Source organism: Notechis scutatus, chromosome 2, assembly GCF_049901735.1.
Source record: "Notechis scutatus isolate UNSWTSFEM ecotype Mainland chromosome 2, rNotScu1.2, whole genome shotgun sequence".
Taxonomy (NCBI): Eukaryota; Metazoa; Chordata; class Lepidosauria; order Squamata; family Elapidae; genus Notechis; species Notechis scutatus.
In genome coordinates this window covers 190,068,619-190,096,400 of record NC_142010.1, presented here as the reverse complement: position 1 = coordinate 190,096,400, position 27,782 = coordinate 190,068,619, and the positions used below count along the sequence as shown (strand labels likewise).

Sequence of the window (27,782 nt, the reverse complement as noted above, 5' to 3'; positions counted from 1 at the left end):
GCGTTTTGACGCACGAAGGGCAACGGGTGAAGAAGAACAGAGCACGTGACATGGAGGCCCCCGCTGCGCAGGCGCGAGGTTGGGGACGGCCCCCGCTGGATCAGCTGGGAAGGAGGCGTGTGCGCCGCTGCTGTGTAAAAGCCGAGAGAGGGAGAGAGAGAGGCGCGCAAAGGTGAAAACGTCGGAACGCTTCCCCGAGTCGGGCAAAGGCAGCCAAAAAAAAAAAAGGCTCAGGCGGCGAGCTTGTCGCGCGCGGGGTTGTGAGGGCGAGGGTGGGTGGGGGCTTTTTTGAATGATTTCTGCAGCTGGGGCTGAGCCGAGCCGAGCCGCTGCCGGAGGACCGTTTGGCGGCGTTTGTCCTGCGGGGTAGCAGCCCGGTCCTTAACAAGGTCTTTGGCCATGATCGCCCTCCTCTTGTGGGATCATCTCCGGGCGGGCAGCTCCGAACTGGACTGGTGCGAGGATAACTACACCATCGTGCCCATCATCGCCGAGTTTTACAACACGGTGCGTAAAACACACACACACACACACACACACAAAAACTTGGGAACAAACCGTCCCGCGCCTCTCTCGGCTTTTGCCAAAAGGAAGCGGGGAGAGAGCGCGGCGCTGCGTTTTGCGCTGGGTTTTGGAAGGGTTTTTGCAAAAAAAAAAAAACAAGTTGCGTTGCTATGCACGCTAAACCGGGCCTGGGAGCAATCGCTCCTGGGAATGGCCCGGTTGGAAGCTCCTCGCTTGCTTTTGATGGGCTGGAAAAAAGAAAAGGGACCTGGTTGCATCAGGTGGTGTATGTGTGTGTGTTGCCCTGACTGCTCCGTGTAACGCGGTGGAGGAAGGTTTGTGGCTCGAAATGTGCCAATTTGGGGTTTGCAAACCACGATTTCCTGGCTTGACTCGGCTAGAGAGCCACGATTTTGACCTGTGAGGATGTTAACGTCGTCCGGTGCCTTTATTATTATAATAAACTTTTATTTGTTAAACATGAAACTCAGTCAACAGAATATTTAAAAATATATCAGAAATAATATTAACTAACGCTAATGGTTGATACGGGTTGCTGCCAGGTCCTAGGTATCATCATCATCATCATTATCATTACTCACACAGTCAGCCAGATATTCAGACTGGGTTTGGCATTTTTGTCTACCTATCGAGTCCTTACCAAGGACCTGGGATAGGCAAATCTGGATGTTTGATGGTGTTACAGATATCCCCGCAAGATGGAAGCTGTTCCAAGTAAAGCTGCCTTCTGCAGTTGACTGATGGCAAATTTGTCAATGCCTATGGGGTTCAAGTGCTGGTCCAGTTGTTTTGGGAGTGCACTCAAGGGCGCCTATTACTATTGGTACTACCCTTGCTTGCCTTTGCCATAGTCATTCTATTTCTATTTGTAGGCCTTTATATTTATTATTATTATTAATATTATTAATATTAATATTATTATTATCATCATCATCATCATCAATTGCAATAGAATTCTATGAGGTTTTTGCTATGCGTAAACTTTGAATAGACCAGCAGTTTTCAAACTTTAGTAAAACTTTTTACAAAGTGCCGTGGATCTCGACTCCCAGGCTGCAGGATTCTGGGAGTTGAAGATCCACAGCTTCCTAAAGTGGCTAAGATTTGAGGAATCAACTGGAATAAGGCACGCAAAGAGGAATGTATTTATTTAGCAGGTTGTACATTGCTTATACACGTCCCTGGGTGGCCTAACAACGAAAAACAGAAAAAACAAAACCAATCAAAATTAAAAACAACAGAAATAGCAGTGGAAACACTCAAGGGAAACCCCCGAAATGGGCTCATCCATGATACCAGGGCCCAGGCTAAATGGCAAAACCATTTGTAAAAAGGCAGCAGAGAACAGTTACTTCATTTGATTTTATACCTTATTACAGTAGTAGTTACATTTGGGCCTTAGAAGGTAACCACATTCACACAGCACAATTAATCTGGTTATTGAATTAATCCCCCTTTCTTTGGGTCTGCAGAATATATTGAAGCATGACGCTTACTAAACTGATGTTAACATAGTACACTATGCCATCCAAAAATGATAACCAAGTTTAGCATGTTGTGAACATTTAGCTGTAAATGTTTGGACCTGCTGAAGTTAATCTAGTTCATTTCTGATCAGTTTAAATGCAGCTTGATCACAATTGTTGAGGTTTGTTTTTTTTGTAATAGGAAATATGTAAAATCAGAAGGATGACAGAAAAGTTCCAAAGTTATGAATATGTATTCTTATTCCAAGGGTTTGTAGCTTTGCTGAATGGATTGTTTTTAGTTTTTAGTTAAGCAACTTCTTTTGAAAGAGATTTGCTTTTCATATTGGAGGATAAAGCTTAAATGTATTGCCCTTGATTAATAGAGCAAAGCAACGGTCTCAAATATTGCAGTCATTTTAAATCTTGCTTTAGGAAAAGAGGATTCTGGACAAATTCAGTTATGTTTAAGAGGCTATAGTACTGGTTGGCAAACCTCCACAGTTTTACATCGTTGTAGAAATTGTGATAAATAAAGGCATAGCTTTGAAAATACTGAAGATTTTGATTTCACCATGCAAATACGTTTGCAAAACTTAACCTGCGTACACTTTTCCTGTCTTCTAAGTTTAGTTATATTACTTTTTTTTGTTTGGGCATAAAAGAAGATAAACCAAACAAAGTAAAAAGTCAATGTACTTCCTTAAGTGGAGATGATTTTGTTAACTTCTTACTGCAATATTTTCTAAGCTACCTGTAGCTCCTGTAGTAGGAATGAAGTCATTTGTTCTCCTGAAACTGTTTTATGATATTACAGCAGAAAGAGGTTGTGTTTGGGACAAATCGTGACAATAGTGGCATTTTGCTAATGACAGCAGCTGGGATTACTGTCACTAAGCAAAGCATGTGATATCATGCTTTAGAATTGCATTGTTTAGTGACAGAAATACCAGTTCCAATTGTTGTAACTTGAGGACTACTGTGGTTAATTTTTCAGCACCCTTGCAACTTTGAACGATCACTAAATAGAGCAGCCATTAAGCAAGTACTCCTTGTCTGTACTTCCCTGGCCTAGATCCAGGCTTGAAGGGATCTGAATAACCTTTTTCTTCTAGTATCGTCTGTAGCTGAAGCTTACTACCTTCTCTCGAAATCGTCCCTCAAAGAGGAAATGGGAATTGATTCCAATATAGATAGATAAGAGAACCTTTATTGTCCCTTTTTTTCTGTGAACACACTAGCACACCTTAAAAAAATGAAATTCTGATGCCTGCTCTCAAATATACACATACACACACAAATGACACACCATTTAGAATAGATAGCAGAAAAAAGACTTGAGAGTTAACAAAGTTGATACTATATGTATGAAACTATTACAGAATCTAGTTCTGTTTCGTTACCACAAAGTCTCATCCCAGAAGATAACAAAGAAAACCGTTCATGGAGAGGATGTGTCTCCATGAGTTTGTCAGACAACACAGTGGACCCTGGTCAAGCAGCTCTTATATGCCATGTCCTGGATAGAAGGGAGTGAATTTCCAATCATCTTTTCTGCCTTCCTCACCACTCTCTACACAACTTTCCTACAGTAATACAAAAATATACCTGGATTAAGACGATCCAGCAATTCAGCAACATCTACTATCCCTGAAGAAGCTGGGTAGGGTGTTGGTCAACAGATGGCAGAGCTTATGCTATGACCAACCGTCTTCGACCTCTTGATCTCTGCAAACTCAGAAGGATCCCTGATTGTCTCACAAAATCTTGCTCAAATGGTACTGAGCAAATGTGAGCAATTTTAGCTGCAATATACATACATATACATATTGCATATACATACATACATACATACATACATACATACATACATATTTGTTTTCGTAGATTTTCACGGGTACAGGTTTGTAGGTCTTGGCATGTTCGGTCTTTTCCGTCGTGTAAGGTTGAGAGCATCTTGGCAACGTTTCGACGAGGTCTCACTGCGCCATTTCAGGCTAGTGCTTTCGGCTTCATGCTTTGCTCGCACAAGCACAAAGCCGAAAGCACCAGCCTGAAGATGGCGAGTGGGACCTCATCGAAACGTTGCCAAGATGCTCTCAACCTTACACGGGAAAAGACCCGAACACGCTAAGACCTGCATGTATGTATGTATGTATGTATGTGTATATATATATATTACAGATGTGTCACAATGGCATATAAGGGGATTTTCGCCTCTGCCTTTGCCTGAAAGGCTGCTGTATACAGTGAAAATAGCAACACTGATTAACACTAATTAAATTTCCTTTTTGTTATGATTGCTAAGGCTGTCACTTGATTAATGGTGCAAAATTTATATCGGAGAGAAGGAATGGTAGAAAAAAAATCTGTAATTTATTTCTGCTTATTTAAATATTTTCTATTTTTCTCTCTAGATAAGCAACGTTTTGTTTTTTGTCCTGCCCCCTATATGTATGTGCTTATTCCGACAATATGCAACCTGCTTCAACAGTGGAATCTATTTAATATGGACCTTGCTAGTAGTTGTAGGTAAGTTATTCTGAGTTTTTATGGGACGTGACATGAAAATTAGGAGTTTAAAATTATCATTTTAAATAATGTACTACAGTATCATGAAATCAAAAGATGCCTCAATTGAGTGGGTGTTTAAGCATATAACTACAGGTGGGCCCTTGACTTACAACTACAATGGAGTCCAAAATTCCAGTTGCTAAGTAAGACAGTTAAATGAGTTTTTCCCCATTTGGTGACCTTTTTTGCCACAGTTGTTAAGTGAATCACTGCAATAAAGTTAGTAACATGATTGTTAAGTGAATCTGGCTTCCCCATGGACTTTGCTTGTCAGAAGGTTGCAAAAGGGGATCACATGACTTCAGACACCACAACTGTCATAAATACGTGCCAATTGCCAACTGTCCAAATTCTGATCACATGACATTGGGGAATGCTGCCAAAGTCATAAGTGTGAAAAAAGGTAATAAGGCACATTTTTGCAGTGCTGTTGTAACTGAATGCGTTATAAGTCGAGGACCATGTGTAATTCAGAAGCAAAATATGTACTCAAACCGAAGAACAATATTGCAAATTGATACCATCATGACCCCTTTAACATATCATGTACTATAATTGCTAATATATTCATCTTATTGCGTTGGTTTCTTTGGCTATTACTACTGATGTAGCAATCCAGTTTCTGCTAAGTTATGTTGTCACTTCTTTTTGTCCACAAGTTCTGTTCCCATAAGAATCTGAAGATACCCAGTAGTTAAAATTCAAACACACAGAAACAATCCAAATCAAATTGTTTAATCTTTTTTTATTATTTTGGATAAGCATGATTGAACTCTCTTTCTTTTCCTTGACTAGGAATTGGATTGCACAATATTATTTTCTTTTTATTTATTTAAAATATTTATATAGCCGTTCATCAGATAACCAACTCTGGGCGTCTGCTAAACAAATACTATCATAAAAATGTCATGCCCCTGGTGGAGACTGACTCTCAGGAAGAGGAGGAACAGCCAACAGGGAGTGGAAGTGTGGCTCCAGAGGTGGTGGAGGAGGCTGGGGAAGGGCAGAGGCCGGCCGAGCAGTCAGAGGAGGACCCAGGCCCATACCCATCCTAGGACACGCAGGAAGGAGAGGATCAGGGTAAAACGTGGTCTACTCAGGAGGAGAGGACCTTGATCCTCTTCATGTGTTGCAGGTGTGAGATTTGCATAAGAGATTGGACCTGCGTGCTAACAGACGCTGGAGACAAATTAGTGTTTTATTCTTAAAGAAGGTTTATCTTGGTTGGCGTTCTTCCAACGGACTGTACCTGGTTATCTTCCTGAAGTTGGCAATTATCTATTCTGGTCTGTCATGGAACTTTATTCAGTGCAGTTTGTTTTTGGTTTTTGCTTCGTTATCGGCTCTTTGAATTTGAACTGTATTTCTTTGAACTGTTATTTTGAAAATAGTTTACTCCTCCACTGTGAACAATTAAACAGTGGAGCCAAGTTGAAGGCATTAAAGGACTTTTAGTTACGTTTTGGGTTTTGTTATATTTCTGATATACTCTGGGTCATCACATAAAAGTGTAATTTAAATACCATTCTATTAAGAAAGCCACACAACTAGCAATTTATCTATTACAGAACATCCTCTTGGCACTATCTTGAGTTAGGTAGATAACTTGGTGTCCAGATACTTTGAACTAAAAATTCCACATTCCTGTATCACTGTTCAAAGTGCCTAGAGCTGAAGTGAATTGAAGTCCAAAATATATAACTGGTGCTCTTCCCTGTATGAAATCGCAGTGAATGGGGAGAATGTTTTGGAATAGTGGTGAAGGTACCTGCCTGCAAACCATAGACTTGAATTCTAGGCCTTCTTTAGGCACACATGCCAGCTGGGGAACTGAATCAGTCTTACTACCTCCCAGGATTCTTGTGGGGAAAAGAGGAGGCAGAAGTATTAAGTGGAAACAGAGCATCATAAACCAAGCCACTTCTAAAAAAAACGCTAGAGAATTTCTGGAAGCTTGACACTGAGACAAACCAGCCATCGACAGGCACATAGAGATAAACAACATCTACATACCATTCAAAAGAGACAATCATAAAACCAAAAAAAGGAAAAAGATCAAAAAGAAAACTCCAAAGATCATTAATCAACACCCAGATGAGCAGAGATTAACACCAAGATTAACAGTAGAGCAATAATCAAGAAGTAAACAAAACCCCAAACAAGGAAGTACCAACTCCGACAAACAAACAGTAAATGAGAGCTTAACCAAGAAACCACCAAGAACATCCACCAATACTGAGAAGAAAATCCACTGGTATATAAAAAGAGAGCAAACCCCACTGATGATATTACCTAGTTTGGTAATGAAGCATCTGCAAGAAAACAATTTCAGAGAGCACCAAGAGCCCCTCATTTCAACCCTGAGTTACAAATATTATCTTCTATTGAAGTATTAAGTGTGTTCACCACTTTGAGTTGACCAAATACAGTATATAAAAAAGCAGCATAAAAATCTAAGTAAAAAAAATTTTATGGGAAAAATCACCCACTACTCCACTGTCGACCAAAGGACCATGTAAGATTTTCCCTGCTTCATTGCTTTTAAGAACCTCAAATATTTCTATAAGACTGGCTGGTTAAGCAAAATCTTCACAAATAAAAGATTTGGTGGACAAGTGCATTAAAATTAATGTTGATTTTGGAGGGTGAATGTTGCTTTTCTTTTATAACTTGGCTTTTCATCTTGTATGTTTAATCTAATGCATAAAAGTTTAATTTTTCGGACAATCGTTGGAAAATAATAATTTGATCATGTCTTAGTAATAGAATAATAATCATTTACTATCTCTCTCTAGGGATTGGATCTGTCTACTTCCATGCTACACTTAGCTTCCTGGGTCAGATGCTCGATGAACTTGCTATACTTTGGGTTCTGATGTGTGCTTTGGCTATGTGGTTCCCCAGAAGGTATCTACCCAAAATGTTTAGGAATGACAGGTAAATATCTCTGGAAAGCATTGTGTTCAGGTTTTTGTGCCTTAATATCATGATTGTTTTCTTGAAAGAAGGAACGCAGAAAGACGATTCTTTCTGTGCAGGAAATTAGAACGGATGTTTTGTAAGCTAGTTTTAGGTTTATCTTTATATAGGCAAGCCGATTGGATTTTAGTTCAGTTACAGCTTCTCCCACTTGCCCTACGTTACAGTCTTTCTATTGCTGCCAGTGGTAGACAAATGACAAAGCAGAAGATGAAGCAGGTTCGTCTCCCAGTTTATCCACAAAATTTAAAATAAGGGAAAGTGTATTTAAGTAGTTACTTCATAACACTGATGGGAAAAAAAGGCAGAAGATAAATGTTAAAGACTGTCTTGCATGTTGAATTAAAGAGGAAACCTGAAGTCGACTGGAAAATTAAAGGGCACTATCTTGATGGAATTCACCCAGTTAGGAAGAACTACACAAACTAGTTTGGTCTAGTGATTAAGGCACCACTCCTTAATCACTAGAAACCAGGAGATGATGGATTTCCTGCCTTAGGGATGAAAACTGCCTAGGTCAGTGATGGCTAACCTATTTGGGCTCCTGTGCCAAAAATTGTACGTGTGCTTGCATGCTCGCAGTTGCGTGCCAGCACCCAGAAAGTAATGGCCCTCCACACGCCCTCCACATGCATGCGTAATACCCACCCACCCCCGCCGCCTCCTTACCTGCACTGTGCCTCACAGCTGATTTTCAGCTGGTTTGAGGCCTTTTTCGGCCTCCCAAAGGCTTGAGGAAGACTTCTGCAGGCTTTGCAGGCCGAAAACTAGCCCTGTTTTGTCACTTCTGGTATTTTCGGAAAAATAGGAAGTGACGAAACAGGTCTAGTTTTCGGCCTGCAAAGCCTACAGAAGCCTCCTTTGGGAGGCCGAAAATCAACTGTGAGGTACGCTTATGCCCAGTGAGGTAAGTTTGCCTGCAGCTCGCGTGCTGGCACAAATGGCTTTGCGTGCCACCTGTGGCATGCGTGCCATAGGTTCGCCATCATGGGCCTAGGTGATCTTGGATCAGTCACACACTCTCAAGCCAACTCACAGGGATGTTGTAAGAGGAGGGAAAATAGGAGGAGTAAGGAGTATTAGGTATGATCGCTGCTTTGAGATGCCTATAAAAACAATACATGTGGGATATGAATAAAGTAAATCCATGTCTCAGTGGGTCATTGGTTCAGAGATATTTCCTTACTTAAACAGAGAAACAGAAAGACCATGGATGGGCTAAAGAGTGGGAGTGGGAGCCACTTCCAACTTCCTATTGAGTTTCCTTGTGGAAAACTGTTGGGCAGCATTAGAAATCCCCTTCCTTTCCCTACCTCTGCCTTTCCCTACCTCCTGCAAGTGGTATGCTAGGCTGTGAGTCAGGAAGTGCACGGGAATGTGCAAGAGGAAGAGCTCAGTTCAGGAAGAGTGTGTGTGTGTGTGTGTAAGAGATGCCACATTGGTCAGGTAGGGCATGCAAAAGTGGCACAGGTCACGAAGGGTCTGGGTCACAGGGCTGTGTGAGAGGTGCCTTGTAGATGAGGGAGGGCACATGGGGAGATTGCGGGTAGAGAAGGGTGCCTGGGGATGCTTGAGAGTATGAGAGATGTGCCATGCAGGTTGGGGATGTTGCATGGGGGTCAGTATGGGTCAGGAAGGCTACAAGGCCCTTCCTCCTCCCTTTCTTCCTTCCCTATTCTTTCCTATTCCCTTCTCTTTCATCAAGTCAAGTGTCTGCTGCTGGGTGGAGGAGGAGCAAGGGATTGCTGGACTGGCTGGGAAACTGTCACGAAATGTTGAAAATGAAATTCACGTGACCATAGCAGTGCAGCAGCAGCCATTAGCTCTGAAACAGCCACAACTTCCCCAAATTTCACTCCCTCAAAAATCATGGGTCTGGATTTTGGACACATACTATAAGTTAGCTCATTTGAGGTATCTTGGTTTAAAGTTGGTGCCCTAGGATTTGCCTGGTTTGCCCAGTTAAAAGTCATGACAACGAGAGTTTTAGTAATATATAATTACATTCCCACAGGATAATGTGGCTAAACCTGTTCGTTCTGGGTGAATTTGGTCTTCCTGAAATCTAGTTTTTCTGCCTGTATTCTTCAATACTGTACAATGTACATCATAGCTGCCACCGATTCCTCTGTACTTAGGATGCTCCTCATAATGTTATATAGAAGAATACGAGCAGGCTAAAATACTGACACAAGGAAAAAAGCTATGAAAAGGGCTTAGGATTTTCCCAGTGGCATGTTTGTTGGCGGTTGCTGGGGTCATGAGAGAGAATTGGGTTAGAGATGGTTGGTCTAATCCCTCAGCAACTCTTCCCCAAAAGATTATAAGATTAACGTGTAGCTTTGAGCCCCAGAGCAAAGACGAGAGGAGCGCAGATATTATATTTGCGATTAATCTTTTTCTTTCGTTCTGTCTCTCATAAATATATGGCCGATTATTCACCAAGGATTTATTTGCCATGTGACAAATTACGAAAAATAGCTTAGTCTTCCCCCAGTGTAGCACCTTTTACATCGATTAAACTACAGCTCCCATTGTCATCAGGCAATCTGGATTAGAGAAATTACCCTTTACTTTAGGGATTTATAGCCAGCCCTTCAGAGACAGTTTCTAGGTTGGTGATTTATTGAACAGAAGTCAGTAATTAAATATATATGCATATGCATGTACAGACAGGCAGACAGACAGACAGACAGACAGACAAACAGGATACAGATTAACAGAGTTGGCAGGGATTTTGCAAGTCATCTACTCCAACCCCCTGCTCAAACAGGAGACCCTACCCCATTTTTGACAGATGGCAGTACAATCGCTTTTGAAAGCTTCCAGTGATGAAGCTCCCATAACTTCTGAAGGCAAGCTGTTCCATTGGTTGATTATTCTGTCACTGTCAGAAAATTTCTCCTTATTTCCAGGTTGGATGGATGGATGGATGGACAGACACTCATAGTATACACACACACACACACACACACACACCCATGTCTGGGAATGTAGATCTTTGGTGGAGAAGTCTCCATCCTTTTGGTGGTCCACAACATTTCTATGCTTCAGCATTACTGTCACTCTGGGGTAGCATTGTGGTTGAGCCCTAACCGGTGTGAGTGTTGTGGCTGACATTGATTGAGGATTATTGTTGCGATGGTAGGAGCAGCTTGAGATACTGGATCTGCCACTGAGCAAACGCTGCCCCCGTCGATGGCCAGCAAGACAGGCTGAGCCAAGCACAGCTACAGAAGTCCCATTCAGAAAATAAAAGTGTAAGAGTGCAAGGATTTTTACGGAGAATTTTACGATGGTGGGCAGTTCAGCCTTGCTAAAAATCCTCTGGTTATGATATGGGGGGATGCCTTGCACTTTTGCACTTCTCCTTCATCCCCGCTGCTAGATCCTGGCCTTGCTGCCAAAATCTGCTTTGGAAGTCCTTTTCTAATTCAGGTCTATCTAAAACCATTCCCTCTTTCACAGCTAATGGAAGTCAGACCAACCTCAGGGTTTTTTGCTTTACAGGTAATCCTCGACTTAACAACTGTTCATTTAGTGATCGTTCGAACTTAACCAGGGCACTGAAAAAAAGTGACGTATCGCCGTTTTTCACACAACCGCATCCCCACAGTCACGTGATCAAAATTCAGACCCTTGGCAATTGACTCATATTTATGACCTTTGAAGTGCCCAGTGTCAAGGGGTCGCCTTTTGAGTGTTTCTGACAAGCAGTCCGTGGATTTGCTTAACAATCAGCTTAGCGACAGTGATTCACTTAACAATTGTGGCAAGAAAGGCCGTAAAATGAGGCAAAGCTCACTTAACAACTGCCTCATTTAGCAACAGAAATGTTGGGTTCAATTGTGGTCATACCTGTATTTCCTGAGGCTTGTTTCGACATTGTATACTGCCTTTTTTTTTCTTCCTTACTTCTCTCCAGGACGTCAGTTTTTCCTGCTTCCAAAATATCAATGTTCACACAGCTTTTATTACCTGTTTTTCATCATGGGTGGGCACAATAACCCAGTGTTTTTTTTAATTCTCTGCAGTCTTGACTCTCATTGCCTGCTTCTGAGGGCAGAGAGAGTGACTGGTCCAAGGCCTCTCAGCTGGCTTGGTGCCCATGGCAGGACTAAAACTCAAAATTTCCCGTTTTTTAGATGATGCCTTAAACCAGGGGTCTACAACCTTAGCAACTTTAAGACTTGTGGACTTCAACTCCCAGAATTCCTCAGCTTTGCTGGCTGAGGAATTCTGGGAGTTGAAGTCCACAAGTCTTAAAGTTGCTAAGGTTGGAGACCCTGCCATAAACCACTACACCAAACCAGTTCCCTGTAATTCCCATTAAAAAATCTATAAAATATCCCTTTAAGCTCTCTCTCCCTTCAGTTTCATCCAGAGTTATATTGTTACTTTTGTTTTTAATTCTAATCCCTCTGCTGCAGCCTCTTACGTTTCTCCCTGTCTTTCACTTCTAAAGCAATTATTTTTGAGTTCCAAAATTGTTCTGCATTTTCTCTTTGAATATTATCTATAGTCTGTGCTCTGTGACTACAGTTTTTGTAATGATTTTTCTTTTTGTATACACATAATACAATATTATCCTTGCATCCTTGCATCCAGTTTTGTCCACCACATTATAAAAAAGATGTTGAGGCTCTAGAAAAAGTACAGAGAAGAGCAACCAGGATGATTAGGGGACTGGAGACTAAGGCATACGAAGAACGGTTACAGGAACTGGGCCTGGCTAGTCTAGTAAAGAGAAGGACCAGGGGAGAGACATGATAGCAGTCTTCCAATATTTGAGGGGCTGCCACAGAGAGGAAAGGATCAAGCTATTTTCCAAGGCACCTGTAGTCCAGACAATGAATAATGGATGAAAACTAAACAAGGAGAGATTTAACCTGGAAATAGGCAGAAACTTTCTGACAGTGAGAACAATCAACCAATGGAACAGCTTGCCCTCGGAAGTTGTGGGAGCACCATCACTTGAGACTTTCAAGAAGAGATTGGGGAGTTGGACTAGATGACCTACAAGGTCCCTTCCAACTCTGATTATCTGTTATCTGTTATTTTCCCCCAGCAAACATGCCTTTTTTTCTTGTTCACCAGACAATAATTTCCACTGTCTCTGTTAGTGTAATTTCATATACTTCTTTTCAAAGGAACAATAACATTTTGCTACTGTCTCACAAATAAGCAGTTGAAATAGGCAGTAGGGTGCCGGTTCTGTTTACAGCCGCCTGTGTAGTAAGAATCGGGTGCTAATCCATAAACTCTTCTACCAGTTCTGCTGTAATTCTCAGAGGACCAATTATAAGTTTACCTTTTGCCACTTACAACAAAATTTAGCACTTTGGAGTATCAACAGCATCATGGAATATCATTTAAAAGGAGAGCTGTTTATATGTTCTGATTTCCTAAATCAAGTTCATTGTTTGGCTTCATCTTGTAGATTCAACGCATACAGGCAATCCACAACTTGCTACCTAGCATCAGTGGTTCATGCACTCATATCCTCAGAATTATCTTCATGTGGCCACCCCATAAAGTCAGTGCCAAAATTGTACTTGGCACAGAAAGTTGTGCAGTGATGAGTGTGATGATGACTAGAACTACCTTGGAAATGATCAAACAACTCACTTTGCTTTTTGCTTTCTTAAACACAATTCAGGGTGCTTACTAGAGTGTACAAAGCCTTGTACAACTTAGACTGCAGATAGGTAATAGGACAACATGATGTAGGAGCAGGCAGAACGAGTAAAGCGATTCATCAGCCTGGAATCATGTTCCCTCATTTTATTACAGGCAATCTTTGACTTGTGATCAATTGCTTAATGACCTTTCAAAGTTATAATGGGCCTACGATCTTTGTTCTCAAAGTTACAAGTGCTGCACTTCCTGCTTCCTGCTCAGTTGCGTTTAGTGAAAACTGACACTTTTATGACTGGTTAAAAGTCTATGGAGAGTCCCAGCTATCCAGGTCATGGTTGACGCAAAGGTGCTTTTTCAGGAGGCAACTGTTGGACTTTCTTCTTTTGAATATGTTTCACTTCTCATCCAAGCAATTTCTTCAGCTCTGACAGGATAGCAGGGAATGGAAAGATTTATATTCCTTGCAGTCAGCTGGTCATTTTCATTCTTTAGGTCAGGGGTCCCCAACCGCCGGTCCGCGGACGGTACCGGGCATGCGAACAAGCCTTACCGGGCCGCTGGTTGCTGGGCGCCGCCATCTTTTTTTGGAAAGCTCACCGGAGCTGTTTCGTCATAAAAGATGGCGGCGCCAGCGCTTCGGTGAGCTTTCCGGGTAGAAAGCCATTTCTACCCGAAAAGCTCACCAGAAGCGCTGGCGCCGCCATCTTTATGACGAAACAGCGCCCGTGACGCCACCGAGCGCTGTTTGTCATAAAAGATGGCGGCGCCCAGTTGACGCCGGTACCGGGCAGCGGCGCCCAGCTGATGTCGGAACCGGGCCGCGGCGTCGAAAAGGTTGGGGATCCCTGCTTTAGGTCACCTGGAGGTTTATCTGTATCCTCAGGGTCACCTGAGTAGTGCAAAAGGGTGTGGGTGACCCTGTTATGTTTTGTGACTCTTCTTTTTTTTTTTTTTTTGCCATTTTCTGACGTTGGATAAGCTGGATTCAATCCGCCTGATTCACTTACCAGCCGTTGTAAAAACGGATATAAAATCAAGTCTGATCATGTGGTGAGTGCAACAACTCACGACCAAATTTCCCAGCCGTAAGTCACGGACTACAGTACTTCTACATTTTTTGCAAACAAAACCCATGTTCTAAGTAAGTAAAGTATGTGGTCCTCCAGATTCTACGTAGTGCCTTAAAACAAAGGCATTTGAGTTTGCAAAACCTGTCTCTGTTTTTCTTCTCTTGAACGACTTGAAGCATCAATTATACTGAGCAAATAGTTTTTGACACCTTTATTTCATCCCAGAGTGACCCTGTTTAAAAATACATATGTTTTGCAGAGGCCGGTTCAAAGCTGCAGTGGGCATTCTTTCTGGAGTCACTACATGCCTCGCCTTTGTTAAGCCCGCCATCAATAACATCTCCTTGATGACATTAGGTCTTCCCTGCAGCGCCCTGCTTATTGCAGAACTTAAAAGGTATGTACCAGACTGGCTGAAGCGAGGCAGATAAATTGTGTTTAATTCATTTATTTAGACACACCCCCCCCGCCGCCGCCTTTATTATTTTTAGAAATAACTCAAGGTGGCAAAAATATCCCACACGCCTTCCTCCTCCTCGGTTCCACCCAACCACAACCTTGTGAGGGGAGTTGGGCTGAGCAGGAGGAGCTGGCCCAAGGTCACCCATGGCTAAGGCAGGACTAGAACTGACAGCCTCCCACTTTCTAGCCTGGTACCTTAACCACTAGACCACACAGGCTCTTCAATGCTGGTGCATTCCAGCACAACCTCATCCCGTTTCTGGTTGGAAGTTGTCATTTGGCTTTTTCAGGGGTGGTATGGCCCTAGGAGAAATACTCTTACTCTCTTCCCTCCCCTACCCCCCCACAACTTGCTTAATACATAACTTAAGATGAAGTTAGTACCTCTAGTGCAGGGGTGTCCAGCCTTGGCAACTTTAAGACTTGTGGACTTCAACTCCCAGAATTCCTCAGCCAGCAAAGCTGGCTGAGGAATTCTGGGAGTTGAAGTCCACAAGTCTTAAAGTTGCCAAGGCTGGACACCCCTGCTCTAGTGCAACATGGTGGTCTGAGCTCCGTTTTGAGGCTTTAGAAACTCTGATGTTAAATACAAAACATAAAATTGCCCTAAGTACAGAACATGGACTAGATGCCACAGCATGGGACATCAAATCAAAATTCAAACCATCTCTGGTAAATGATAAAAAAAATTGATCAAAATTGTAAGTTATGGACCAGTGAAGTGGTGCCGTGTAAAGCAGCGCCCGCCCCCCCAAACTTTTGGGTACCAGGGATCAGTTCCATGAAGAGAGTTTTTTTTCTGAGGACCAGAGGAGGCGTGGTTTCGCATGCTGCCTTCATCCCATAGGTGGGGCTTCTCTTGTTTGCACAGCCCAGTTGCTAGCAAGCCATGGCCCCGTGCCAGTCCGTGGACTGGAGGGTTGAGGACCCCGATGTAAAGAACGCACATATGCAATTAATATAAACCATATATGTACAAAATTGAATTGATGGAAGATATCTGATAGATGTTAGATTTCCTTCTCAGTAAGCAAAAATCATCTTCCTCCCACGTGTTATTGCAGTAATAAATAACCTTAGGTCAGGGGTGTCAAACTCTCATCATCACGGCAGCGTCATATGACGTATTATGACTTTTCTCCCCTTCGCTAAACCGGGTGTGGGTGTGGCCAGAGCGTGATGCATCCAGCCCACAGGCCGTGAGTTCGACAGCCCTAAGTGATAGGTTCAAAAGGAAGCAAAACACTTCAAATGTACCGTTTTAGCTAGAAGAATTCAAGTCCAGTAAGATCAAATGCTATGACATCTCTTACAATTGAAATTTGGTTGCTTGCATGCTTCTGATTAGCTATGGTCCCAAAAGGTAGTGGCTACATAGCTGTTTGCTTTTTGGGTAGAGCTTTGATCAGTTCATTTTGATTTTTTGGTTCCTAACCTGTAGACATTCCTACTGTTGATATTTCATTTGTGTCATTCAGTAATTCAACAGGTTTAACCAAAAACTGTATTTTGATTTATAATCTAGGTTGGCTTGATTTAAAACTTCTGTTTTATTCATTGACACTATTGCCAATAGTGTATCAGTTATCACTTTTCCTTCTAGGTGTGACAATGTCCGAGTATATAAGCTGGGATTGTTTTCTGGCCTATGGTGGATGTTGGCACTATTTTGTTGGATTAGTGACAAAGTATTTTGCGAGATTTGGTCATCTTTAAAATTTCCTTATTTACACTGCGTATGGTGAGTCCTAGATTTATTCTTTATTAAAAACAGATCTTGCGTAAGGTGTTTTTGGTGATTAGTTTGTTCCATGAATCAATCAAGTTAGACAGCATTAACAAAATAAATTCTGGCAGAAAAATAGATTTCTGCTCCCCCATTTGTGTTCTGACAGTAGCATATCATGGTGTTTTAAGATTTCCAAAAAGGAAATTGCTGGGCCTCCTTCCATAACTAGAGGCTGATATTTTTGGGTGGAAGTGCTACAAATTACAATAGGCTGAACAATGACACAAGAGAGCAGAAGGATTACATGAGGGGCAAAGATTTTTCTGAGATTTTGCAGGGATGCTGTAGCTAGGGGTGGAATATTGAGAGGACAATGCTGGAAGTCTGTTCTAAAGTTTAAACCAGGAATGTCCAACCTTGACAACTTTAATATCTGTTGACTTCAACTCCCAGAATTCCCCAACTAGCTATGCTGACTGAGGAACTCTGGGAGTTAAAGTCCACAAGTCTCAGAGTTGTCAAGATTGGACACCTCTGTTTTAAAACATGATTCTCCAGCTACAATCATTATTAAAAATAGTCCAGTGGTTCCAAGTGGCCCACAAACCAAGGATTACCTCCATTTCTGCTTTAAATCCTGATTTGAACCCTATTTCCCATAAATCAGAGACTCGATACTCAGAAAATCAGCTGATTCATAATTGCAAACTGTCAAATAAGCATCTCTGAGAAAGGAAGTTAATTTGCCTTCTTTCCAGAGGTGAAAAAAATTGCTGATGCACATATAAATGTGTTAACATCCTCGAATTGAGCCCTGGGATCCAAGCTTGCCTTGACACAATGCACACAGTCTGTTTTACACCCTGTTTCCAGATTGCAACAGATGGCAGAGCAACTACTGAACGTTTTCTGGGTTGCTGTGTGAGTAGTATAAAAATAAAAACTTTTACAAAAGCTTTCCCATTTCTTGAGGAAGCTTCGTAGTTTCTCTTCCCTGCAAAAGTGTGTAAGTTTACTACTTCCACTGACCTAAGGAGGTTATAGTGGACTATAGGAAAAAGAGCAGACATTCAGCCACTGTATATAGAGGAGTTCGTGTGGAACAGGTGGTTGAATGTAAGTTTCTCGGGACCATCATTACAAATAACCTGACCTGGAGTGCAAACACCGCTGCTTTAATTAAAAAGGCACAACAACGGTTGTATTTACTAAAGGATTCTTAGGAACAACAACTGGCTGAGAGTCTACTGACTACCTTCATCGAGTTCGATTGAGAGTATATTAACCTACTGTCTCTGTGTATGGTTCTCCAGCTGCACAGTGGCAGAAAAAGGCAATTCAGGGGATCAAGACGGCCCAAAACATCATTGGCTGCTCACTCCTCTTGGAAGAACTGTATAGGAATAGACGAAGAGGAAGATACTCTTCTTAATATATTGAATGACTCCTCTCATCCGGGACATCAGCTCTTGAACTATTACCATCGAGAAGGAGATTTAGGTATTAAGAGAACAAGGACTCACCAGATTTAAGAACAGTTTTTATCCAAGTGCAGTTTTGAGTTTGAATGCAGGGTCATAAGATTTTTTGGGAATTAAATGGCTGAGAGTAATGGGGTATTTACATTTTTAAATTGCATAGAGATGATTGTATGGTTGGTTGTGTTTAGTTTAATTTTTTTTCTTTTTAGTGGTGTTTGTCCAGTTTTTACTTTGTGGAAGAGTACACCTCATTTCGTTGCACCCGCTAAGTAGTGTAACACGACAAATAAATTCTTATGTCTTATGTCTCGCTGCCCTTTCTCCTTGTGAAACAATGCAGAGAGGACCAGCAAAAGTGATTAGGGGGCTGGAATTAGGCATGTCTCTAGTCTAATGAAAAGAAGGACTGGGGGGACTTGATAGCATTCTTCCAAAATTTGTAGGGGGTTCCCACAAACATGAGGGAGGTCAAACATTTCCAAAGCACCAAAAGACAAGAAACAACGAATGGATGGAAACTAACCAAGGAAAGAGGCAACCTAGAACTAAGAAATTTCCTAATGGTGAGAGCAATCAACCAGTGGAACAGCTTTTGCCTTCAAAAGTTGTGGGTAGCTCCATCACTGAAGGCTTCAAAACAAAAAACAAAAAAACCAACCCAAGACTGGACAACCATTTGTCTAAAATGATAATAGGGTTTCTGGCTCTAGCTCTGTCAGGGTTGGACTAGAAGACCTCCGAGGTCCCTTCCAACTGGAATAATTTTGTGTTTTAAGACCTGAAATCGAACCAAACTGTAGCCCTTCTTCTCTCTCTTCCAGGCACATCCTCATCTGTATTGCAGCTTACCTGGGCTGCGTCTGCTTTGCCTATTTTGATGCTGTCTCTGAGATCCCCGAGCAAGGCCCCGTCATCAAGTTCTGGCCCAGTGAGAAGTGGGCATTCATCGGGGTGCCCTACGTCACTCTCCTCTGTGCTCACAAGAAGTCTCCCCTCAAGATCACTTGAAAGGCAACGGAAGCGTCCTGTCCTCTTTAACTGCTGTTTCTTCAAAAGGCCCGAATCTCTTGCGGGAAGATTGCCCAAGAGGGAGGTCCTTGCGGAAGCAAAGGACACCTGATGACGGGGGGTCAGAGCAGAATCTCAAAAAAAAAGTTTGTTCTGAGGGGCCTAAGAAATGCCTGAATCCGTCCAACGAGGAAAGCAGAAAGCCTGTATTTCCACAAGTGCACCTCCCCATTCCCTCCAAAAAAGTAAAGTTATTTCTCTTCTGCTTTGACTGCCTGTCACACTCTCGGTGGGCCAGGAACTGGGTGGCATCTTGCCCTGCCACAATAAGCAAGGGTGTCCGTCTCTGCAGGTGTGTTGTTGGCTGTGTTCTGGTTGGGAAATAATCACCGGATTTGTGTATTAAGGATTTAATAGAATTGCTTTGCAGCTGTTCCCTCCTCTGCTGCCGGTGTATATTTACACATTAATTGAGCAAATGAAATCCCTTTAAACTCCGCGGTCAGTTTAAAAGGAGTACAATCCTTGAGAAGCTGGCTCTCTTCTTAATCCATCAAAATATGATAAACAAACGACAGTGGTGGTTGTTGTTTTTTCAATCCATATATAATAGTTCACTCTTTGGAGACTGGTTTACTGCAAGATGTGGGAGAAAAGTCAGTGAAGGAAAAAAAAATGTCTTTGAAATGACTGGTTGTGAGGTTTTACTTGGTCTCCAGGCAGTTAAGTAATATTTCAGCCGAGTTCTGGGAAGGAGAGCAATTCAGCAATCTACCCAATTTCTGACAAAAAACAACAACAACCAAACAGTTTATCTCTTAATCTCTATTTTAATTCCATGTTCTTTGCAAGCAAACAAATGAACTTGGAAAGGTTTGAGTTTAATTATCCGTCTGGGTTTGGTTTTTCTTTTTGTTTTTTGCCTGTTGTTTCCATGACACACTTTTAGGAGATAGTTTATGTAGAGAGCAATCAAGCCTCATTATTCACTTCCATTTTTAAGCAGATATCACTAAATGTCAAGGGCAGCGAAAAAATAGGGCTTTGGCTTCTTGCAGGTGTTTGAAAGCTTCTTAAATTGTGCGTGAGTTGGGGTGTTCCCCAGATTCTGAAATATTTGAACATTTGTTAAAATATCTGTTAGTGAGTCTGTGAAATCAAAATGGTGCTCATGGGCCATGTGGTTAAAAGTTTAGCCCTGCCCCCCTTTTTTTTGTGATGCAAGAGAAAAAAAAGGGGGGCTCCAATTATCTCACTATTTATTTATTTATTTTTTGACTGACCCTGTAGATGATCCTGCAGTCAGTCCTATGAATTTGGAGCTTTTAACGTTGCTTTTGAAAGAATCCTCTCTTTTGTATTTAAATGCTTTAAATTTAAGAGGTGGGCTGGTATAAGACGAGATGTCGGATAAATAATCAGCCACGGCTTAGTAGTTTGGGCGGAAATACAGGCTACAAATAAGTTGTTGTTGTTTTCTAGCATACGCAAAAACAAAAACATGCATTTCTATCCCTGGATACAAAGCCAAGATATAGTTGTAAACAAGAAAAGAAAAACATTTCTTGCAATCAAAGTTTCACAGTTGCTGATGGACCAAGCTGGGTAAAAATATCTGTGTTTGATTGTGAAATTAAACTGGACGTTTTGTTCCTTTGCCAGTGACTGCTCAGTTCCTTGATGCAGTGCCAGAAATGTTGCATGGAGCATTAAATAAATGGGGCCATCTTTCCCAGTTGGGAGCCACTGGCTGTGTGGAACTTTTCCAAAGTGAGTTGATTGAGACAGCTTTATCACTGTGGGGAAGCTCTGGACTGGCCTAGTCCCATGCCTGTTTGTGAGTGAGTGCCTCAAGGCTCTGTCAGCATGGCCTGGTCCCCCATTTTAGGACAAGGCAATTCAGTGCTCCCCCTTTGAGCTACAGAGTTTGGTTCCTGCAGTTGAAGAATGGAAGATGCATCTGTATTTTTCAAAGTTGAGACAGTCTACCTTAGTGATTATCAAGAGAAGTTTTCCCCCCAAGGGCTTGAGGCACATTTCATTGGCCAACCGTTGGCAAAATGAATGCAGATGAAGTCAGCAGCACAGCAATGATACAGTTGTATTTTGCCAGTTCCTCCATCTCTTGCCAGCTGATGACCAGCACAGACCTTAATCCCATACAATTTTGGGTTGCCTTGAGTTGGAACAAGCTCCGACTTCTGAGTGATTTGAGGCAGCTATTTTTGAGGCCTTTAGGCTGTTATAGGGGGGATAGGCAAGAGGTTTGTTAGCAAGTTATTGGTATTCCTAAATGATTGCCAGGAGTTCACACCCATTTTGCTTCTAGGGGTTTCAGGTTTATTGGGAGGACTCTGAAAAATGCAGTTGACAGAGCTAAGAATGGGATGGAGATTGGTGGAAGAGCAGAAGGTTAAAGGATGATTCCCCTCCCCCTTTTAAAAACAAAACAAACCAACAATTAGGGAAATCATCCTGCTAAAAATTGGAAGTTGTATATCAATGAACCGGCAGCAAAATTTGTAGTGTTCTGGATATTGTAAAATGCATGATGAAAGGCCACAGATATCTTTATTTTTATTTTCTTTTATTTAAAAAGTTACCTATTTTTCCCTTAGTTTGCAATTCTCAATTGCTATTCCTATCAAGCTTTGAATCTTGAAATATTTGTTTATAGTGTTACCAGAAAATAAAAATAGAATCAGTAATACTTCTTATCAAATTACTTTAGCAATTTGGGACACAAGCTTTTGAGTTTTGGAAATAATGCTTTTAGGATTAGACAGTCTCATATAATTATTTAAGTATTTTCTTTGATGGTTTCTGTCTTGTATCAGCAACATCAAAAAAATTACAACTTCTGGTAATCATCTACATACATTTAACATGAAGTTGGCCTGTTTGAAGAACTGCACAAGGCTGTACAGATAATCTGAAAAAACGAAAGTGAACATTTATGAAATGTAAAATTTCTTCCTTGTATGTGTCTCATTTTGTTGGGGGGGAGTATGGGGATGATTTTTCTAGTAAACAAGTAATCGTGGGCACTGTTTAATTAGAGTAATTCTAGTATCCAGCTGTTCAATTATACCAACAAAAAAGTATTTAACATCCCATTCAGGTGGGGGGGGTGGGGAATGTGAATTTTCTTGACTTTACTTGCAACTGTGCAGTTATTTCTTTCTCTTAAATACTTTTATGTGTAGCACATTCTGTGGTGACATATATTATGCTGGGAACACATTTTCACATGGCTGCTTTTTTTCTTTTTTTCTTTTTAAAGGTTAGGAGATCCGATCATTCTCAGGTATATAATAACAATGAGTCTGAAAGCACCTGTGCTGTGCTTCTTTATTTTATACATAATAGTGACAAATTTTCTCTGGGTTGTAACCACTTGATTAAGGCCTCAAGTTTGGTATCTTGATGGTATTTTGAAATTCAGTAAGTTTTTATGCAAAATCCACTTGGTTTTCTGTTGATGAACAAGTGACTTCATTGTTGTACTGTAAAAAAGTACTTCCTTTGGAACATCTTTCTTAAAAGTGAGTTTGAAATATAAGAGATAATCTAGAAAAGTGGTCTCTCCACAAACTTGTTTTATTCTGTACCCTTATCAATAAAACATTTTTGATCATGCCCTCCCAATATGTGTTTGTTTATTGATTTATAAATGATATCCGTGTACTTTGTATCAATATGTACATTATAAAACATAGACCCTTGATATAGTTTGTATACTTTTAGAATAGATTAATTTCCTATTTTTGGATAAAAATAAACACAATAGATATTTTAATATTTTCTTCCTGAACCTCAATGCATAATTTTGCACACCTCTGGGGTATAGACATACCACTTTGGAAACCACAGATGTAGAGAACTGGATATACATGCAATTCCTGTTTTCATCGTTCATGGCTGTTGCCTGATATAAGGCAAATGGTAGTTGATGCTCTCATCATAGACATATGGTATTTTGGCAGCATTCACACCCATATTTAGAGAAAACAGGCAGGGGTTACTAAATGGATAATAAAACATATTTCATTAAAACTGGATTAAAATTGGATATGTTTTGGAACAGTGATTGCAATAAATTATAAATACATTATATGTAGGGTGAGTAATAACTTGTGATTTTTTTTTACGGTATATGGAACTTTGAAGGATTCCTTAAAACACAAGGGAGGCAGGGTTAGCATGTGTAGAACAAATGGAAGAAAATTGTGCCATTTAAAGGCTCTTTAAAGGGAAAGCAATTTTTAGGCTAGAAATCTCTTCAGTTTTGTTTGGATACAAAAAAAAACCCCAAGAGGCTTTGTCTTTTTAATTGCATACTCAAAAGTGCATCCTACTGAATTAAATCAAATTTAATATGAATTAAGTGTGTGGTTTGGTTTGAAAAATTTCCTAATTAAAAGCAATCAGGATAAAATCCAATTTTGTGCAAATAGATTTTTGCTCAGGTAGTAGAATTTTGTTTGTCTATGGAAAATCTCCATCATCCAGATATCATGGTTATCCCAAAGGTGCTTTTCCAAAAGGCAACTGGACTTTTTGTTTTTCTTTGAAGACGTTTCGCTTCTCATCCAAGAAGTTTCTTCAGTACTGGTAGTAGACATTTGTTCCTCTTGCTCAACACAGCCTGGTGGTTAAGAATGTTTGAAATTGCCAGAGGGAAAGGCAGGCAGATTTCTATTACAATCACACTTAATGTTGAGTCGGCAGTTGGATTTCAATCCCCATTTTTATATTACTTAAATGTATGTTCTTCCTATCAATATTGAGGGTCTGTTCAGGAGGGTATCTGTTGGTAGTATTTGCATTTTTAATGTTAGAACAACTCAAGTAGTGCAGGATCAGAAGATGTGGAAAGACATGGCCCATAGAATTGCCTAGAGTCAGAGAGGGCTGATTGGATCATATAATTACCACCCTCAAACTTACTGACTGGGCACAGAATTTTCAGCATATGGAATACAGCCCTGTTTAAAGTCCCCCCCCCATGTCTTACATCCCCAAAGTTTACCAAATCTCATGTTCCTTACCTATGCTATTTTTTCTCTTGTTTTTAAATGATTTTGTATTTGTAAATCGTCCAGAGTCGTAGGAATCGAGTAGCATATAAATTTAAGAAATTGTTATGATTGGTCACACAGCCAAACGTTTAGACTGGATTTGGCATTTTTGTCCACTTACGGAATCCTTCCCAAAAATTTGGGATAAGTAAGATATTTATTTATTTGTTTGTTTGCTATAAGGTTAAAAGTTACCTCACAGGGAGTGGGGATAAACTGGTACAAGTGAAGCTGACTTTTGCAATTGACCAAGGATGATTTCATCAATACTAATCGAGTGGTGCTTCAGGTGTTTTGGGACATATTAGGTACATATTAGCACTGGTACTACCTTTGCTTTATTTTGCCACAGTCATTCTATTGGCAGGTTTTTATACTTCATGATATTCTCCAGTTCTTTCTATTCTCTTCTGTTATCTTCAGGTATTTCAACAGCCACTCTAGATTTTTTTTTTTGTCTTTCTTATTGACAATTGTTAAATTTGGGTGTTTTATGTGGTAGATGCTTGTTTATTTAAATTCTAAAGTCCCAGGGCACTTTAACGTCTTCCTTTTCTATTACTTGGTCTGTTTTGTGCTCCCACCAGTCAGTGGTGTATTAATTAAGCACACTAAGCACGTGCTTAGGGCACCTATGGCTTCGTTTGTACAATGAAATCGAGTTTGACACCCCTGTTCTTTGTGATACACGTAGTCCTCAACTTATGACCACAATTGAGCCCAAAATTTATGTTGCTAAGTGAGAAATTTAAGTAAGTTTTGCCCCCATTTTACGGCTTTTCTTGCCATGTTTTTTAAGTGAATCACCGCAGTTGTTAAGTTAGTAACACGGTTGTTAAGTGAATCTGGCTTCCCCATGGACTTCGCTGGTTAGAAGGTCGCCAAACATGGCCCCTGCCACCGTCATAAATATGAGTCAGTTGTCAAGCATCTGAATGTAAATCCCATGATCCTAGAGATGCTGCAATGGTCATGTCACTTTTTTCAGTGCCGTCGTAACCCCAAAAGGTCACTAAATAAACTGTTGTAAGTCAAGGACTGCCTGTACTTTCCTGCCTTTACCCACAATGACTGTTCTGGATCATATTACCTCATTTGTCCTCTTTACAAAATAAGCTTTTGGTGGGACGGGTGGTTTTTTTTGGTGGCCCGTGAAAGAGTGCCGCACACACGTTAGCATTCAGATGACCCCCCAAAAATGCTACATTTGCTGTTCCCTTCTGACCTTTGTGTGGGAAGGAAGCCCTTAGTTCCACAAGAGGGCAGTGTTGAGCTAAATTTAAGCTTTTCAGCGATCAGGAACGCAACTTAAGGAGTAGCTGAAGCAGCACAATAGACAGTCCTGTATACTTATAAAGGTACATTTCACATTTGTACTTATACATTTAGCATTTCACACGCTAAAAAAAAAAGGCTAGTTCTCCAAGCAAATTTCTTGGGAAGAGTTTCTGCTTCCTTCTGCCTCCCTTGCCCATTCTCGTTCACTCCTCCTCCTCCTGAAATTTCAACTACAGGGAGGTGTCGATCTGAAGAGGACAATGAGGGCAAATTAGGAAACAACTCACACTACTCAGAACCTGTGACTCTTTGCGTGTGTGTGTGTGTGTGTGTGTGTGTATTCTTGCTTAAATATAGCTTTGTTCTGATACTTTATGGCAGGGCTGTCAAACTTGCGGTCCACAGGCCGGATGTGTCACGCGCTGGCCACACCCACGCCTGATTTAGCAAAGGAGGGAAAAGTTGTGATATGTCACATGACTCCGCCGTGACGATGCGAATTTGATACCCCTGCTTTACGGAGTTTCAGAGCTTCTCCAAATCCTAACACTATATAATACTGAAGCTAATGGCTGAATGGAAGGTATCCACATCCTATTTGCTGTAATGGTAAATGGCAAAATGAAGGAACTGATTTTTGTATAGAAGAAGCTGATTTTTCTGCCCTGATTTAACATTATTTGCAGAATGATGTCATTGCCCTTCCATAAATGGCCGAAAGTAATGTAACTTGCATCAGTTTTGATGGTTGGACGACAGCCAAAGATATCTAAAAGCAATTCCAGTCTTTTTATTGTCCTATTTTAGAATAGATTTTTATGGAGTTAGTAAATGAAATGCACTTTGCAGGAAGAGCTGAAAAGGGCAAGCCAATCCTTTCTGAAGGAAGATAGGTCTGACCGGTCCATTTTTCTTTCAGTGAAGTTATGACAATGAATATAATATGTGAGCATTTAATCCTTTAAAAAAAAAACCTGCAATCCCATATCTATGTACTTGGGAAATAGCATCTCTGATATAGGAGGACATATATTCAGGGGTGGGATTCAGCCGGTACGGACCGGTTTGGGCAAACCGGTAGTTCCAATGATAGTTTAGCCCAGGGGTGGGCAACTATGGCCCTTTTATGAATTATGGACTTCAACTCCCAGAATTCCTGAGCAAGCATGGCTTGCTGGCTTGCTCAGGAATTCTGGGAGTTGAAGTCCATAATTCATAAAAGGGCCATAGTTGCCCACCCCTGGCTTAGCCCCTCCCACCCACCCCTGTGCTATCCTGTCCTATATTTCCTTTGTAGCCCAGCCGATTGGCGTGGCAGCGCGGATTGCCACACCTCAGCTGTTTTTACTCACTGGGGCTGCGGTAAAAGGTAAGTTTTCGTGCTATTTTCAAATGCAACGCGCGCGTGTTCACCAAACTGGTTGAATCCCACCACTGCATACATTGCCTTCACTAAGGACATTGCTCTGATCTATATTACCATAACATTATATTAGCATAACATTTACATGTGAGTAAAAGAACACCGGAGGAGACAAGCATTCTGCATTATAAGATATTGCACAGAGGTCCTGGTGCTATTTAGCCCAAAGGGCTAACTAATACTAGCGAGATAAAGAGGTTCGTTCCATAGTTGGCACCTGTCACTCACAGATAATGTAGCTGTCTAACAAATTCCTAGTTCTGGAATGGGCCGACATGCCCCCTAAAGCATATCTAAATCACCCCATGCTGAAAGGCCTGAATAAATGGAATGTAGCTTTTGTTTCCCAACAAATCCTCTCCCGTGTAATCCCATTTATGCAATCGCACAATTGATGCAAACTAGACAGCCTTTCATTCTGCCAACAGTCATTAGGGGAGATGGGCTTGCTCACTAGATCAGTTCTGATTTGCTGGCTAGTCTCTGAAACAGCAGAAACTAACGGCACAAGGGACAAAGCAACGATCTCTCTCTTCTAAAAGAAGATGGCTTTTGGTTGTCTCTGTCTTCTACGAAAGCCAGGGAGGCAACCAACCAAAGATCAAGGGAGGCAAGCTGGCCTGCCTATCAACATCCAACCAGGTGGCCCAGATGGCTTCTCTCCAAGCAACGTCTCTGCAATTTACTTTGAACATGCACTCAGACACAAGTGGATAGTAAGCAGCTAGTTTAGCTCGACTGTGAATTTTACTTAGAACGTTTCCTGTGGTGGCCTTCCAGTGCTCCTTTTCATATTAAAAACAAGACCTATTTTATAGCTAATGATTTGACTTCATTCTTGCTTTAATAAGGGAGTTTCTTATTTAAAAAAAAATTCCCATGTTCAAGTTTACTTGGTTTCCTGCCTGACACCTGGAAAGGAAACTTGGTTTCCTGCCAGAGCAGGGGGTTGGACTAGAAGACCTCAAAGCTCCCTTCCCAGCTCTGTTATTTTGTTCCTCAGCTACACAACTAGCTTTTGTTTCAGTGTTGGCATGCGGTTTCTTGAGTTCTACATTTCTAAGTG

General features: G+C 41.2%; 1 protein-coding gene across 1 annotated transcript; it reads left to right on the top strand.

Annotated features, from left to right (window-relative positions):
* The first annotated feature begins 107 nt into the window (after nucleotides 1-107).
* ACER2 (alkaline ceramidase 2) lies at nucleotides 108-22,579 on the top strand. Its single transcript, XM_026680275.2, has 6 exons — nucleotides 108-507; nucleotides 4,409-4,523; nucleotides 7,361-7,502; nucleotides 14,514-14,651; nucleotides 16,320-16,457; nucleotides 18,748-22,579. The coding sequence occupies exons 1-6, from the start codon at nucleotides 400-402 to the stop codon at nucleotides 18,932-18,934; spliced, it is 828 nt and encodes a 275-aa protein (XP_026536060.1). The 5' UTR covers nucleotides 108-399; the 3' UTR covers nucleotides 18,935-22,579.
* Nucleotides 22,580-27,782: the final 5,203 nt, after the last annotated feature.